The sequence below is a fragment of the Schistocerca cancellata genome, chromosome 7 (genome assembly GCF_023864275.1).
Source record: "Schistocerca cancellata isolate TAMUIC-IGC-003103 chromosome 7, iqSchCanc2.1, whole genome shotgun sequence".
Lineage (NCBI taxonomy): Eukaryota > Metazoa > Arthropoda > Insecta > Orthoptera > Acrididae > Schistocerca > Schistocerca cancellata.
This window is the reverse complement of record NC_064632.1, coordinates 499,107,293-499,125,189: the sequence shown is the minus strand read 5'-3', so window position 1 is coordinate 499,125,189 and position 17,897 is coordinate 499,107,293. Positions and strand designations below refer to the sequence as shown.

At 46.6% G+C, this 17,897-nt stretch overlaps 1 protein-coding gene across 1 annotated transcript in view; it reads left to right on the top strand.

The window, feature by feature from the left end:
- The window catches only part of LOC126092849 (uncharacterized), a 58,138-nt gene that overhangs the window by 19,430 nt on the left and 20,811 nt on the right, over positions 1-17,897 (top strand). Inside the window, exons 2-3 of the mRNA XM_049908579.1 lie at positions 6,014-6,292; positions 13,043-13,237. Of these exons, the coding sequence (XP_049764536.1) occupies positions 6,014-6,292; positions 13,043-13,237 (474 nt within the window). The remainder of the gene's footprint in view (positions 1-6,013; positions 6,293-13,042; positions 13,238-17,897) is intronic.

Genomic DNA, 17,897 nt, shown 5'->3' with positions numbered 1-17,897 from the left:
GTGTGATGTCCTTAGGTTAGTCAGGTTTAAGTAGTTCCAAGGTCTAGGAAAACTGATGACCTCAGAAGTTAAGTCCCATAGTGCTAAGACCAATTTCTGAACTCCCCCCCTCGCCCCTCCCCATCACTCAGCCGGCCGGGGTGGCCGAGCGGTTCTAGGCGCTACAGTCTGGAACCGCACGACCGCTACGGTCGCAGGTTCGAATCCTGCCTCGGGCATGGACGTGTGTGATGTCCTTAGGTTAGTCAGGTTTAAGTAGTTCCAAGATCTAGGAAACTGATGACCTCGGAAGTTAAGTCCCATAGTGCTAAGACCCATTTTTGAACTTCCCCACCCTCACCACCATACAGCCGGCCGGGATGGCCGAGTGGTTCTAGGCGCTACAGTCTGGAACCGCACGACCGCTACGGTCGCAGGTTCGAATCCTGTCTCGGGCATGGATGTGTGTGATTTCCTTAGGTCAGTTTGGTTTAAATAGTTCCAAGATCTAGGGGATTGTTAACCTCGGAAGTAAAGTCCCATAGTGCTCAGAGCCATTTGAACCCATCATACATCTCTCGTATTGAACACGAGAAGAAAATTCGAGAAATTAGAGAAAATTCAGAGGCTTGCCGACAATAATTCTTCCCATGCACTATTCTCGATTAGAACATAGTTCGAGGGATCAGATAGTGGTACCGAAAGTACCCTCCGCCACACACCATTAGGCGGCTTGCGGAGTACGATGTAGATGTAGTTAGATGTGCCAGAAGGTCTCGATATCAGACAGATGTCACGATACACCTGACACGCCCCCTGGAGTATTCTCTACAAGGAAGAACTGACCGAGAATAAAGGTGCTTGTGAATCCACACCACACAGTCGCATACGGCGAGTGCAATGGCTCCTCGTGCACAACACATGATTTCACAGTATTCCAAACTCGGCACTTCTGTACATCCACTGCACCATGTGGTATAAAATGTGTCTCGTGACTTCACAAAATACTGCCCTGTCACATGGTAACAACTTCAATCAGTGCCATAAACTGAAGAGAAAATTCAGGACATTGTTGCGGATCATGAGGTTTCAGTTGCCGCACGGTCTGGATTTCATACGTATACCAGTTTAAAACAGACCGCAAAACTATCAGGCTTCTTGACCATGAGATGGACAATTCTCGTGACGTTTGCAGGAGCATTACCACTGTCCGAGGGCACGAGCTGCAAGGTGAGTAACAACAACAGCAAACTCATCAGTAACTTCCACGGGGACGCGACGCGTTCCTCTTCCAAGTGCCACATCAAGCTCACCCTTGTTTACGAATTTCATTCTCATCTTCTATAAACCATTTAAAGACATCGGGCCGCTCTTCAGTCCTTTCAGTCGGCGATACTCTCTTAGTGCATTACTATAATTGCTGATATCCACATAAAACAGTTTCACTATCGGTGCATGTCCTTTCTTGTCGATAGTCATACTGTTCACTCACGTTATAACTTGTCAAATGACAGCGTTGGTGCCAAACAATGTACAACGCCAGATTCGCACATGGTTGCCTAAACTGGAGCTAATTTTTTCCAGCATAAATTGGTTTCTCATTAGCGCATTAGCATATCAACAAAGTTTCGCCGCCATTCGGCAATTGCATCCCGTACTTGCTGCACTCGATGGACGGTGTGTCTAAGGCGTTCAGCTTGACTGGGTTGCCTCCAAACACGTCTTAGACGATTGTCTCATTGAAGGCATATGCGACACTCATCGGTGAAGAGAACGTGATGCCAATCCTGAGCGGTCCATTCGGCATGTTGTTGGGCCCATCTGTACCGCGCTGCGTGGTATCGTGGTTGCAAAGCTGGACCTCGCCATGGACATCGAGAGCCAAGTTGCGCATCATGCAGCCTATTGCGCACAGGTTGAGTTGCAACACGACGTCCTGTGGCTGCACGAAGAGCATTATTCAACATGGTGGCGTTGCTGTCAAGGTTCCTCCGAGCCATAATCGGTAGGTAGCGGTCATCCACTGCAGTAGTAGCCCTTGGGCGGCCTGAACGAGGCATGTCATCGACAGTTACTGTCTCTCTGTGTCTCCTCCATGTCCAAACAACAACGCTTTGGTTCACTCCGAGACGCCTGGACAATTCTCCTGTTGAGAGCCCTTCCTGGCACAAAGTAAGAATGCGGACGCGATAGAACCGTGATATTGACCGTCTAGGCATGGTTGAACTACAGACAACACGAGCCATGTACCTCCTTCCTGGTGGAATCACTGGAAGTGATCGGCTGTCAGACCTCCTGCGTCTAATAGGCTCTGCTCATGCATGGTTGGTTAGATCTTTGGGCGGTTTCAGTGTCATCTCTGAACAGTCAAAGGGACTGTGTGTGTGTTTGTGTGATGCAATATCCGCAGTGAATGTCTGTCTTCAGGAGTTCTAGGAACCGGGGTGATGCAATACATTTTTGATGTGTGTAATACTCTCAGTGAGATGCCCTGCTAAACCCGCAGGACAGGAAAGGTAGTTTAAGTTGTGGAACGTGGCCAAAATAAGCGGCTGTCAGTTATATTCGAACATACAAGCTTTTATTTGATCAAACATTACAAAAACCAAAAATTTTTTTAAAAACAAAAACAGAGCTTAAGTTTTGGAACTTAGTTAGTGGCTGAATGCGCTGTACAATCTCATACCTTAAGGGCAAGACCACTGTAATTTAAAAACGGCTGAAAGAAAATAACTTAAAGCTCAACCAAAATCAGAAATTTAAAAGGCAAAGCTTTATCTTAATACATTTCCTTAATTAGGCTGAAGGCCCAAAGAATCTGACACTTCAAGTGCAAACAACATAAATTTAAAATCGGCTGAAGGCCCAACACTTAAGACTCAATAAGATTAATTTTAGAAATTCCAAATGTTTTATGTAAAACATTTTTTAAACTTCGCTGAAAGCCCAAACCATCTGATGCCTTAAGGGCAAAACAATCTTAATCTAAAAATCGGCTAGACGCCATACAAGTACAAACAGCAAGAACAAACAAAAAATGGCAGTACACCCAAGGGCGCTCAGAAGTTCCGAGGGTCGGCCTGGAATCCAAACATTAACGCTCGCTTACGTGAGACAGGCAGTCGGCCCAGCCATTGTCGATCCGACGACAACCCAACCGAGCGACAGTCAACGGACCCACCTCTGTTTCACCTGACCAGCACACAACAGGGAGTTCAATGGAACAATGGAAAAGGTATTGGCGCCCACAACCAATTATACATTGAGCTGTCAAACAACACACCATGCTGGACAGCTACAACACGATGAGGAAAATACGCTGCCTGAATTTTCGTCAACGGCCAGGGCAGGTAACCGGAACGTTAACGGCCACAAGGCAGAAGGGGGTTCAAATGGCTCTGAGCACTATGGGACTTAACATCTATGGTCATCAGTCCCCTAGAACCTAGAATTACTTAAACCTAACTGACCTAAGGACATCACATTCACCTACCTCGAGATGACTGGGTGTTTGTGTTGTCCTCATCATTTCATCATCATCCAGGAAAGTGGCGAAATTGGACTGAGCAAAGATTGGATAATTGTACGGGCGCTGATAACCACGCAGTTGAGCGCCCCACAAACCAAAACATCATCATCACGACCTAAGGACATCACACAACACCCAGTCATCACGAGGCAGAGAAAATCCCTGACCCCGCCGGGAATCGAACCCGGGAACCCGGGCGTGGGAAGCGAGAACGCTACCGCACGACCACGAGCACACAAGGCAGAAGATTCCGCTGGTGCACTTCAATTCGAATAACCAGGTACAGTTAAACTCCACCGGAGGGTGGCTAAAATTTGCCATCTTGAAAACACACATTGTTGCTCGCGGGAATATCCCAACAGCTGACAACGAACTCGAAACGACACAATGTGAACAGTCGTGATTTGCTGGTAGTTAAGTCAAAACTCAGCTTTCATGTCCACGATCGGTTAGCCACGAACCTCGTAGCAATGGGAACAGCACCACACACTCCGACACTGGATAGCGACCGCCAGCGGGCCCGGCCAAACTACACTGCGTGGAGATTTCCTCGCCCACCGACCAACTGCTGGCACACAGCCCAGCCGGAAACTACGAGCGCCAGGGCAAACATAGTTCAAGGTGTGAATATCGACAGACACCGCAGCTGCCACCTGCGGAAAGAGAGGATAACAGCATAATAGTGATAACCACGGGAGGCTAAACATAGAATAGCGACCAAGGTTTAATCCAACATACAGCATGAGCGAGCCACTTCTCACTCAAGTTTTACTATTTTAGCTATATATTTTTGGAGATTTATGTATGTTTAAGCACAAGAGTGTATTTTGCCCTATGTCTGTCGTTAAGTGGGACACACTGCACATATGTTGTTGTTGTTGTGGTCTTCAGTCTTGAGACTGGTTTGATGCAGCTCTCCATGCTACTCTATCCTGTGCAAGCTTCTTCATCTCCCAGTACCTACTGCAATCTATATCCTTCTGAATCTGCTTAGTGTATTCATCTCTTGGTCTCCCCCTACGATTTTTACCCTCCACGCTGCCCTCCAATACTAAATTGGTGATCCCTTGATGCCTCAGAACATGTCCTACCAACCGATCCCTTCTTCTGGTCAAGTTGTGCCACATACTTCTCTTCTCCCCAATCCTATTCAATACTTCCTCATTAGTTATGTGATCTACCCATCTAATCTTCAGCATTCTTCTGTAGCACCACATTTCGAAAGCTTCTATTCTTTTCTTGTCCAAACTATTTACCGTCCATGTTTCACTTCCGTACATGGCTACACTCCATACAAATACTTTCAGAAATGACTTCCTGACACTTAAATCTATACTCGATGTTAACAAATCTCACTTCTTCAGAAACGCTTTCCTTTCCATTGCCAGTCTGCATTTTATATCCTCTCTACTTCGACCATCATCAGTTATTTTGCTCCCCAAATAGCAAAACTCCTTTACTACTTTAAGTGTCTCATTTCCTAATCTAATACCCTTAACATCACCTGACTTAATTCAACTACATTCCATTATTCTGGTTTTGTTTTTGTTGATGTTCATGTTACATCCTCCCTTCAAGACACCATCCATTCCGTTCAACTGCTCTTGCAAGTCCTTTGCTGTCTCTGACAGAATTACAATGTCATCGGCGAACCTCAAAGTTTTTATTTCTTCTCCATGGATTTTAATACCTACTCCGAATTTTTCTTTTGTTTCCTTTACTGCTTGCTCAATATACATATTGAATAACATCGCGCGGTGGTCTAGCGGTTCTGGCGCTGCAGTCCGGAACCGCGGGACTGCTACGGTCGCAGGTTCGAATCCTGCCTCGGGCATGGGTGTCTGTGATGTCCTTAGGTTAGTTAGGTTTAAGTAGTTCTAAGTTCTAGGGGACTTATGACCTAAGATGTTGAGTCCCATAGTGCTCAGAGCCATTTGAACCATTTGAATAACATCGGGGAGAGGCTTCAACACTGTCTTACTCCCTTCCCAACCACTGCTTCCCTTTCATGTCCCTCGACTCTTATAACTGCCATCTGGTTTCTGTACAAATTGTAAATAGCCTTTCGCTCCCTGTATTTTAACCCTGCCACCTTCATAATTTGAAACAGAGTATTCCAGTCAACATTGTCAAAAGCTTTCTCTAAGTCTACAAATGCTAGAAACGTAGGTTTGCCTTTCCTTAATCTTTCTTCTAAGATAAGTCGTAAGGTCAGTATTGCCTCACGTGTTCCAGTATTTCTACGGAATCCAAACTGATCTTCCCCGAGGTCGGCTTCTACTAGTTTTTCCATTCGTCTGTAAGGAATTCGTGTTAGTATTTTGCAGCTGTGGCTTATTAAACTGATTGTTCGGTAATTTTCACATCTGTCAACACCTGCTTTCTTTGGGACATATAGACGACTTTTACAGTCCTCCTGTACGTTCTTAATAATTTAGAGACATGAATCGGTTAACATCTTGGCTATGATGTTCGTGTTGAGTAACTGGAGGTGAACCGTGGCAGGTGGAGCAGGAGCACCACCCGCAGACTGCTGCCGGCTCCCAGGAGGAGGAGCACGATGAGGAAGAGGAGGCGCTGGGCGGCCTGGAGTACGAGGACTCGCTGGGCCCGGGCAGCACGGAGGGGCAGCCGGCGGCGGCCGCGGTGGCGACCACCCAGCGCTCCTACCTGCTGCAGCTGGCCGGCAACTCCACCATCGTCATGCTGCGCCGCAGCGACTTCGCCAAGTACCTCAAGCTCAACCTCGCCGCCAGGCTCTCCCTCGAGTACGACAACGTCAAGGTGAGCGCGCACCACAAACTGTCAGACATCTACATCTACAGCCGGCCCGGGGAGGCCGAGCGGTTCTACGCGCTACAGTCTGGAACCGCGCGACTGCAACCGTCGCACGTTCTAATCCTGCCTTGGGCATGACTGTGTGTGATGTCCTTAGGTTAGTTAGGTTTAAGTAGTTCTAAGTTCTAGGGGACTGATGACCTCAGCAGTTAAGTCCCATAGTGTTCAGAGCCATTTGAACCATCTACATCTACACCCATACTCCGCAAGCTACCTGACGGTGTGTGGCGGATGGTACCTTGACTACCTCTATCGATTCTCCCCCCTATTCCAGTCTCGTATTGTTCGTGGAAAGTGTGGTGTCACCGCCAGACACCACACTTGCTAGGTGGTAGCCTTTAAATCTGCCGCGGTCCATTAGTATACGTCGGACCCGCGTGTCGCCACTGTCAGTGATTGCAGACCGATCGCCGCCACACGGCAGGTTTAGAGAGACTTCCTAGCACTCGCCCCAGTTGTACAGCCGACTTTGCTAGCGAAGCTACACTGACAAATACGCTCTCATTTGCCGAGACGATAGTTATCATAGCCTTCAGCTACGTCATTTGCTACGACCTAGCAAGGCGCCATTACTAGTTTATATTGAGATTGTTATTAATGTACCGTCAAGAGCGATGTACACCAATTATGGATTAAAGTTAAGTATTCCAGCAGCAACGTACTTTATTGGCTATATTAATTACATTGTCCTGTTCCAGACCTCACGCCAGCCTGCGTGAGCTTAAACGCGTGCATTTTGGCCTCCTCTAGCAACACGGTGTTGGCTATTCTGCCAACACATCCGAAAGAAAGATTGTCGGTATGCCTCTGTGTGGGCTCTAATCTTTCTGATTTTATCCTCATGGTCTCTTCGCGAGATATACGTAGGAGGGAGCAATGTTCTCGAAACTTCAACGAAAGACCGTACTGAGCTACGGAGCGTCTCTCTTGCAGAGTCTTCCACTGGAGTTCATCTATCATCTCCCGTAACGCTTTCGCGATTACTAAATGATCCTGTAACGAAGTGCGCTGCTCTCCGTTGGATCTTCTCTATCGACCCTATCTGGTACGGATGCCACACCACTGAGCAGTATTCAAGCAGTGGGCGAACAAGTGTACTGTAACCTACTTCCTTTGTTTTCGTACTGCATTTCCTTACGATCCTTCCAATGAATCTCAGTCTGGCATCTGCTTTATCGACAATTAATTTAATATGGTCATTACATACTAAATCACTCCTAATGCCTACTCTCAGATATTTTATGGAATTAACTGCTTCCAGTTGCTGACCTGCTATATTGTAGCTAAATGATAAAGGATCTTTCTTTCTACGTACTCACTGCATTATAAATAATAAGAATCTTTCTTTCTACATGCTCACTGCACATTACACTTGTCATTGTGATTCAATTGCCATTCCCTGCACCATGTGTCAATTCGTTGTAGATCCTCCTGCATTTCAGTACAATTTTCCATTGTTACAACCTCTCTATATCATCCGCAAAAAGACTCAGTGAACTTCCGATGTTATCCACAAGGCTATTTATATATACATTGTGAATAGCAACGGTCCTACGACACTCCCCAGCGGCACACCTGAAATCACTCTTACTTCGGAAGACTTCTCTTCATTGAGAATGACATGCTGCGTTCTGTTATCTAGGAACTCTTCAATCCAATTACACAGTTGGTCTGATAGTCAATATGCTCTTACTTTGTTCATTAAACGACTGTGGGGAACTGTATCGAACGCCTTGCGGAAGTCAAGAAACACGGCATCTACCTGGAACCAGTGTATATGGCCCTCTGAGTCTCGTGGACGAATAGCGATAGCTGGGTTTCACACGATCGTCTTTTTCGAAACCCATGCTGATTCCTGCAGAGTAGATTTCTAGTCTCCAGAAAAGTCATTATATTCGAACGTAATATTTCTTCCAACATTCTACAACTGATCGACGTTAGAGATACAGGTCTGCACATCTGTTCGACGTCCCTTCTTGAAAACGGGGATGACCTGTGCCCTTTTCCAATCTTTTGGAACGCTACGCTCGTCTAGAGACCTACAGTACACCGCTGCCAGAAAGGGGGGGGGACAAGTTCCTTCGCGTACTCTGTGTAAAATCGAACTGGTATCCCATCAGGTCCTTTCCTCTTTTGAATGATTTTAATTGTTTTTCTATCCCTCTGTCATCTATTTCGATGTCTACCATTTTGTCATTCGTGCGACAATCTTGAGAAGGAACTACATCTGCGTTGATACCAATATTCTACACCGCGTTTCCAAATTTTGGTTGGTTGGTTGATTCGGGGAAGGGGATCAAACAGCGAGGCCATCGGTCCCGTCGGATTAGGGAAGGAAGTCGACCGTGCCCTTCCACAGGAACAACCATCCCGACATTTGCCTGAAGCGATATATATGAAAACCACGGAAAACCTAAATCAGGGCGGCCGGACGCTAGTTTGAACCGTTGTCCTCCCCAATGCGAGTCCTGTGTGCTAACTCGTCACCTGGCTCGTCTAGTGCAACGACGTAAGTTCTTTATAAATGATTTTCTTTCGACATATGACCATGTGTAGACTTCGTCACCTACGTCAGTTACAACCCACTTCAAAATTATTTATATTCTTTTTAATTTGTCTCAGAATGGTTCTTGAACGAAACTGTAAAACATCCTTTGAGTCGTATGCACAGAATTACGTCACTCGGGCCAATTGGTTTACGTAAACTTTTTCAATTTTAGACGTCGTTTGTTTCTCCTCAGAAATTATATTGACACATGTTATCTTGATTTAATCGATATTAGAATCACACATTGAATAAACTTTTGAGATTCAAAGTTGCTATGAACGCTGTCAAAATTCAATAATCTTGTCAAATATATTATTGATCAATTCACCTAATTCTTCATAAATAAATCCTCAGAACACGTGTTTCAACTTTAGTAGCATCCACTATTTTACTAGCTTCCTACATACAGATGTGAACTTGAACGTTGACAAACTAGGACTGACTTTTTCAATAAGATTAAGCTCTCTATAACGTCATTGTTGTACAAAACATTACAAAAACACTTCATTTTCAATTTTTAGAAGCACGACGCAACAACTCGGTTCCAGGATCTTCTGTTGCTCTTTGGCTGTCGACCCGCGACGTATAGTGGCCAGCAGTTTTCTCTCTGGTCGCGGCAGCGAAGATGCTGTCTCCGTTCGTTGCGCCGCCCTCTCCGTACATGAAACATAAAAAAAATACAAAAACTTTAGGCAATTCACAACCATTACAAAAATATTACAAAAATACATAAACAAAACTAAATTAAACTTATATTCACCTGCAAACTGGGCTGACACTGGTGGATGGGTGACGCTTCAATTTCGCGTCCCACTACACTCGGTACCAAACTTTCTCACCGAGAACATCGAGAGATCAGTTTTACAAGTCTGCCACCATTCGCGTCGCCTTTATTAGGCACTGATTCGATATTCATATGCCTGACACAAACAAACCGACGAACACACACACACACACACACACACACACACACACACACACACAGTGTGACTCCAGTATCAGCAGCAAAAGTTTTCATAAGGTCATTCATAGAATAGCGTTAGTCCATAATAACATTACAAGGTTTTTTTTACATCAATTTTATATTTCACTAGCTGGAGTGTCCACCGTTGTTGGGGATGTTTAGTACCTTCCATACAAATTGATTGGCCCTGTGCCTTGTTGACACTCATAGCGAATCGAAGCGACATGGGAAAGTGAAATGGCTTTAAATCGAAGTCCATATTTGAATCACTGGGTGTCAACGGTTGGGACGAATTAATACATCTGTACAGCCGTATGAAAAGATGATTAATTGCGCCATCTGTCTTTACATTTTGCTTTGAAGGCGCGGCAGAGGGCGGGGGTTTCAGAGGAGAGGAGCGAACAGGGGATGAGGGGGATCAAGGCGGCGGGAGGTGTACAGGACGCGGATATGTTCGAGGATATTTGCTCTACTTTCCCCATGCATTTGTAACAGTGATCTTTTGTGAATATATCTCTACCTCCTGGACGCTGAATTTATGTACAGTGTTACTCTGTCAGCAAATGTGTTAGTAATTTTATATGTAATGCATACTAGTAAATCTGTTACATTTACAGTAGCCTTGTAGAGGACATTTCATGCTCACTTTAATGTAAAATGTTGTTATTTAACCCAAGCAAGACACAGTTCGTACGCGCATGCATTTAGCGCTCCCTGATGCCCTCCTTTTCCTGGTCGATTGAGCCTGTACAATCGCAACAGTTGGCCTTTGTCGCTGGTATGATGGACACTTGTGTAAATATTTTATCCTGTGACTCCTGTTATAATTTTATGTTGAGAAGAACGTCTATCAGTGGGCATTTACGAGTGAGCATTCATTCTGAAGTACGCTAAATGTAATCTAGCTGCTATCTATAGCCATGGCTACGAATAATTCTTGTTTTTGTCAATATTATATATGACAAGAGCCGCTCGGCTTCAGCTAATCTAATGTACCACCATGTGATTTAACAAGTGAGTACGCTTACCTCACAAATTTTTTCTATTAATATTTCGTTATGTTTGTAAAGTCCGCACTGACAGCTGAATGCGCCGGCACGGTAGCTCAACGCGTTCGGTCAGAGGGTTTAGCTACCCTCTGTAATAAAAAAAAAAAAAAACTGAGTGGACGGATCAACGAACAACCTGAACGAGTGTCATCCGACGTCCGCCACGAACAGAGTCAACGAACAATACAGAACAAAATGAGATTTATAAAAAATGGCCAGTGTGACAGACTGCCGTCGTAAGGGGCCCGGGTTCGATTCCTGGCTGGGTCGGGGCCTTTCTCCGCTCAGGGACTGGGTGTTGTGTTGCCTTCATTATCATTTCATCCCCATGCGGCGCCCAGGTCGCCCGATGTGGCGTAGAATGTAATAAGCCCTGCATGAAGGCGGCCGGACCTGCCCAGTACGGGACCTCCTTGCCAATGACGCCAAACGCTCATTTCATTTCCATGTTTGTAAAAATAATTTTTGTAACTGGTTGTATACATTTTTAGGGTCCACTCCTTCTGAAGAACATATTTTTAGAAATACCGAAACCTAGGTCAATGGCAGGTGGCAGGGGTAAAATACAGGGAGCGAAAGGCTATTAACAATTTGTACAGAAACCAGATGGCAGTTATAAGAGTCAAGGGACATGTAAGGGAAGCAGTGGTTGGGAAGGGTGTAAGACAGTGTTGTAGCCTCTCCCCAATGTTATTCAATCTGTATATTGAGCAAGCAGTAAAGGAAACAAAAGAAAAGTTCGGAGTAGGTATTAAAATCCATGGACAAGAAATAAAAGCTTTGAGGTTCGCCAATGACATTGCAATTCTGTCCGAGACAGCAAAGGACTTGGAAGAGCAGATGAATGAAATGGACAGTGTCTTGAAAGGAGGATATAAGATGAACATCAACAAAAGCAAGACGAGGATAATGGAATGTAGTCGAATTAAGTCGGGTGATGCTGAGGGAATAAGATCAGGAAATGAGACACTTAAAGTAGTAAAGGAGTTTTGCAATTTTGGGAGCAAAATAAGTGATGATGGTCGAAGTAGAGAGGATATAAAATGTAGACTGGCAATGGCAAGGAAAGCGTTTATGAAGAAGAGAAATTTGTTAACATCGAGTATAGATTTAAGTGTCAGGAAGTCATTTCTGAAAGTATTAGTATGGAGTGTAGCCATGTATGGAAGTGAAACGTGGACGATAAATAGTTTGAACAAGAAGAGAATAGAAGCTTTCGAAATGTGGTGCTACAGAAGAATGCTGAAGATTAGATGGGTAGATCACATAACTAATGAGGAAGTACTGAATAGGATTGGGGAGAAGAGAAGTTTGTGGCACAACTTGACCAGAAGAAGGGATCGGTTGGTAGGACATGTTCTGAGGCATCAAGGGATCACAAATTTAGTATTGGAGGGCAGCGTGGAGGGTAAAAATCGCAGAGGGAGACCAAGAGATGAATACACTAAGCAGATTCAGAAGGATGTAGGTTGCAGTAGGTACTGGGAGATGAAGAAGCTTGCACTGGATAGAGTAGCATGGAGAGCTGCATCAAACCAGTGTCAGGACTGAAGACCACAACAACTGGTCAATGGCTGATAAGCCTTTGGTTTGCAACTGGTTCGTTGATTTTTTTCAGCCTCTTCAGTTTTTGTAATTGAACAGTTTTCTCAAAATCGAGTGATAAAGATTTATAGCGGAGAAAAAGTTTGTTTGAGAACCTAAATATAGAGTAAGATATAGCCTTGTTGATTACCACAAAACACCTTTTTTTACGGCACATAGATGACTTGAAATTACCCTCACCGTGTAACGGTATATACAGTTGCGTGGAGTAACCAGCATTCCATGTTCCACATGGCGATACGATATGGAATCTTATCGTTGTTCTTTGGCTGTCATCCCAGAGTAAACGAGTTAAGCCGCTTCAACTAAGATTGCATCCAATGCATCACGAGTCACATCACGTATCGTATCCCTTCAGTGAGAACCGCGCGTAGGAGGATAGGAAATGTATTCGGTAAGTCAACGGTACAAATGCCTGTCCAGTTTCCCACAATCGAGTTTCCTGTGGTTTCCCTTAAACTTTGAAAGTTCGTGGTTGATTGCCTCCCGCGGCGCAATGACAGCTCAGTGAGTGTGTGCTGGCGTTGCAGGTGAACCGCGTGCTGCTGGAGCCGCCGCGCCTGCTGGTGAACGTGAGCGTCGTCACTCCAGACGAGGGCGGCGGTGGCGGCGCGGGGGCGGCAGGAGGCGGGCCGCAGCCCGAGGACCAGCAGGAGGAGCCGCTGCACGCGCTGGCAGAGGCCAACGCCACGCTGCTCGAGCTCTCCGGCGAGGAGTACCACGTGGTAAGTGGGCGGCCGGCACCAGGCTGTGCAGACTCTGTTATAGGGGCTGCTCCTGGCCTGCGAATGAGTTATTAGAGCGATGTGCCAGAATAGCTGCTCTTTATTAACAGCACACTGTTTCGGTGTGCATCGCCATTGTCAAGTACCTGCGAATAAAGTTTTTGTGAGACCGTGTATAAACGTGCATGCCATTTGCACTTCATGGAAATTGGAATAAGAACACCGTGAATTCATTGTCCCAGGAAGGGGAAACTTTATTGACACATTCCTGGGGTCAGATACATCACATGATCACACTGACAGAACCACAGGCACATAGACACAGGCAACAGAGCATGCACGATGTCGGCACTAGTACAGTGTATATCCACCTTTCGCAGCAATGCAGGCTGCTATTCCCCCATGGAGACGATCGTAGAGATGCTGGATGTAGTCCTGTGGAACGGCTTGCCATGCCATTTCCACCTGGCGCCTCAGTTGGACCAGCGTTCGTGCTGGACGTGCAGACCGCGTGAGACGACGCTTCATCCAGTCCCGAACATGCTCAATGGGGGACTGATCCGGAGATCTTGCTGGCCAGGGTAGTTGACTTACACCTTCTAGAGCACGTTGGGTGGCACGGGATACATGCGGACGTGCATTGTCCTGTGGGAACAGCAAGTTCCCATGCCGGTCTAGCAATGGTAGAACGATGGGTTCGATGACGGTTTGGATGTACCGTGCACTATTCAGTGTCCCCTCGACGATCACCAGTGGTGTACGGCCAGTGTAGGAGATCGCTCCCCACACCATGATGCCGGGTGTTGGCCCTGTGTGCCTCGGTCGTATGCAGTCCTGATTGTGGCGCTCACCTGCACGGCGCCAAACACGCATACGACCATCATTGGCACCAAGGCAGAAGCGACTCTCATCGCTGAAGACGACACGTCTCCATTCGTCCCTCCATTCACGCCTGTCGCGACACCACTGGAGGCGGGCTGTACGATGTTAGGGCGTGAGCGGAAGACGGCCTAACGGTGTGCGGGACCGTAGCCCAGCTTCATGGAGACGGTTGCGAATGGTCCTCGCCGATACCCCAGGAGCAACAGTGTCCCTAATTTGCTGGGAAGTGGCGGTGCGGTCCCCTACGGCACTGCGTAGGATCCTACGGTCTTGGCGTGCATCCGTGCGTCGCTGGGGTCCGGTCCCAGGTCGACGGGCACGTGCACCTTCCGCCGACCACTGGCGACAACATCGATGTACTGTGGAGACCTCACGCCCCACGTGTTGAGCAATTCGGCGGTACGTCCACCCGGCCTCCCGCACGCCCACTATACGCCCTCGCTCAAAGTCCGTCAACTGCACATACGGTTCACGTCCACGCTGTCGCGGCATGCTACCAGTGTTAAAGACTGCGATGGAGCTCCGTATGCCACGGCAAACTGGCTGACACTGACGGCGGCGGTGCACAAATGCTGCGCAGCTACCGCCATTCGACGGCCAACACCGCGGTTCCTGGTGTGTCCGCTGTGCCGTGCGTGTGATCATTGCTTGTACAGCCCTCTCGCAGTGTCCGGAGCAAGTATGGTGGGTCTGACACACCGGTGTCAATGTGTTCTTTTTTCCATTTCCAGGAGTGTATATGAAAGTGACTATACAGGGTGAAAAGTATTTAAACCGACAGACTCTGGGAGGTTGTAGGGGACATCGAATCAAATATTTTTCCCTAATGTCATTTTTTCCTATGAGGAGTATTTAAATCGGTAGAGGAAGATTTCTCTGGCGGCAAATTAATTAAACCAAGAAACACTTTTCCATTTTTTTTATGACCAAGAGACAACACATTAACACAACCAAATTTCAATTAAAGTAGGTTTTCAAAAATGCCTCCACTGACGCGTAAACAAAGGTTACACCGTGGGATCATGTTCTGTCTGACACGGGCAAAAACGCCAGGAGTATCCTGAATTGTTCCTGCTGCTGCTACTCTCCGGGCAACCAGATCCTCTTCTGATGCAGCAGGAGTTGCGTGAGCAAGGCCGCGCATCTCTTCCCACACATAAAAGTCCAGAGGGGACATATCTGGGGATCGAGCAGGCCATAGTACAGGACCACCTCTGCCAATCCACGTTTCTTGGAACGGTCGGTCCAGGAAGCGACGCACACGACGTCTGAAATGTGCCGACGCCCCGTCATGTTGGAACCACATGGGTTGTCTTGTAGGGAGCGGGACGTCTTCCAGCAATTCTGGCAATGCTCTGGCGAGAAAATTGTAATAGTGCCTGCCATTTAATGGCCTAGGTAGCAGATACGGCCCAAATAAACAGTTCCCAACAACACCGACCCACACATTAACGAAGAACCGCACTTGATGAGCGCTAGTAACAGTGGCATGTGGGTTGTCCTGACTCCAAACATGCGAATTGTGCATGTTGCAGACTCCATCACGCCCGAACGTTGCTTCATCGTTAAACAACATAGAGGATGGAAATGTAGGATGCATTTCACACTGTTCCAGGTACCACTGCGAAAACTGTGCTCTGGGTGGATAATCAACTGGTTGCAGGGTGTGGACACGCTGTAAGTGAAATGGACGTAACAATTGCTCTCGAAGGACTGTTCTTACATTCGTCTGATTCGTCCCCACGTTACGTGAAATTGCACGAGTGCTGATTGAAGGATCCCGCTCCACATGCTGCAAGACAGCTGCCTCTAACTGCATCGTTCTTACCGTGCGGTGCGTCCCTATCCAGGTAATCCGCTAAATGACCCAGTCTCATGCAGACGTTGGTACACAGCAGCAAAGGTCGTATGATGCGGGATACGGCTATTAGGATATTGTTATTGATAAACCCGCTGTGCAGCTCGTCCGTTGTGGTGTGCTACATAGTACGTACCAACCATATCAGTGTACTCATTCCTGGTGTATCGCTCCATTAGTAAACAGAGACAATACACTACTACACTGGTCAACAGCAGTTGCCTACAACTGAAGAGTATAATACGCCCTCTAAAAACTGAAGATCATAATACGGCCACTAGCAACTGAAGAGCGTAATACGGCCTCCACCGGTTTAAATAATCCTCATAGGAAAGAATGACATTAGGGAAACATAGTTCTTTTGATGTCCCATACAACCTCCCAGAGTTTGTCGGTTTAAATACTTTTCACCCTGTATTGGTGGTTAGTGGTGGTTAGTGTTTAACGTCCCGTCGACAACGAGGTCATTAGAGACGGAGCGCAAGCTCGGGTTAGGGAAGGATTGGGAAGGAAATCGGCCGTGCCCTTTCAAAGGAACCATCCCGGCATTTGCCTCAAACGATTTAGGGAAATCACGGAAAACCTAAATCAGGATGGCCGGAGACGGGATTGAACCGTCGTCCTCCCGAATGCGAGTCCAGTGTGCTAACCACTGCGCCACCTCGCTCGGTCACCCTGTATTGTATTCATCTCTAGACTGATGTGACGTCCACATTACCTCGTTAGTGAACTATCATATAGCTGTCAATGTTTTGAATAGGTGGTAAATGACGTAAATATATTTAAAACAATACGTTAATTATGGTTTGAGAGGAGTCCACTCCACGGGGTTATACGAGGTTGAGTCAAATAAAAACCTTAAATTTGTAATAACAAATCGAAATTTCGCGCCGTTATTCTGTAAGTTGGTAAGCGTGCTACAAACAGCGCGCAGAATGGCCTGTAGGTGGCAGCATAGTGCAAATGCACACATACCGTCACAGTATCAGTATAAAGATGGCCGCCCCACTTGCGACTTGCACCAGGGAAGAACAGCGTTCTCTTATTCGGTGTTTGCGCAGTGAAGCTGTGAAACCTATTGAAATTCATCGACGAATGAAGATTCAGTAAGGTGATGCATGTTTGTCACAGCATCAGGTCTACGAATAGAGTAGGAAGTTCGCAAATGGTGTGAGTTCAGTGGAAGATGCTCCTCGTACAGGCCAGGCACAACGAGTTGTGACTCCACAGAACATTGCAGCAGTTGAAACCATAGTGAACGATAACGGGCGAGTGAGACTGAGTGACATTGCATCATGTTTACAGATTATTCATGGGTCAGCACACCACATTGTGCATGATGTGCTCCAGTTTCACAAAGTGTCTGCAAGATGGGTGCCACGGCAGCTGACTCCTGAAATGAGAGTACGACGTGTTGATGCTTGTGAAGAACTTCTTCCGTGCTTTGAACGAGAAGGTGATGGCTTCCTTGCACGAATCCTTACTGGGGAAGAAATCTGGGTTCACTTCCACCAACCGGAAACGAAGAGAGCGAGCAAGAAATGGCGCCATCACCAAAAGTTTCGTGCGGAACCATCAGCTGGGAAGGTTATGCTGACACTCTTTTGGGACGAAAAAGGCGTCATTTTGGAGCATTACATGTCTAGAGGGACCACTGTCAACAGTGCATCATATATAGATCTCCTAAAAAATTATCTGCGACCTGCAATCAAATCAAAGCGACGTGGATTGCTGTCAGCAGGTGTCCTTTTGCAACATGACAATGCAAGGCCCCACACTGCCCGTACAACAGTTGCAACAATCACAGATCTGCATTTTGAGTGTCTTCCTCATCCACCATACTCACCAGACCTTGCCCCAAGTGATTTCCATATGTTTGGACCACTCAAACACGCAATGGGAAGAAAGAAGTTCCGTTCT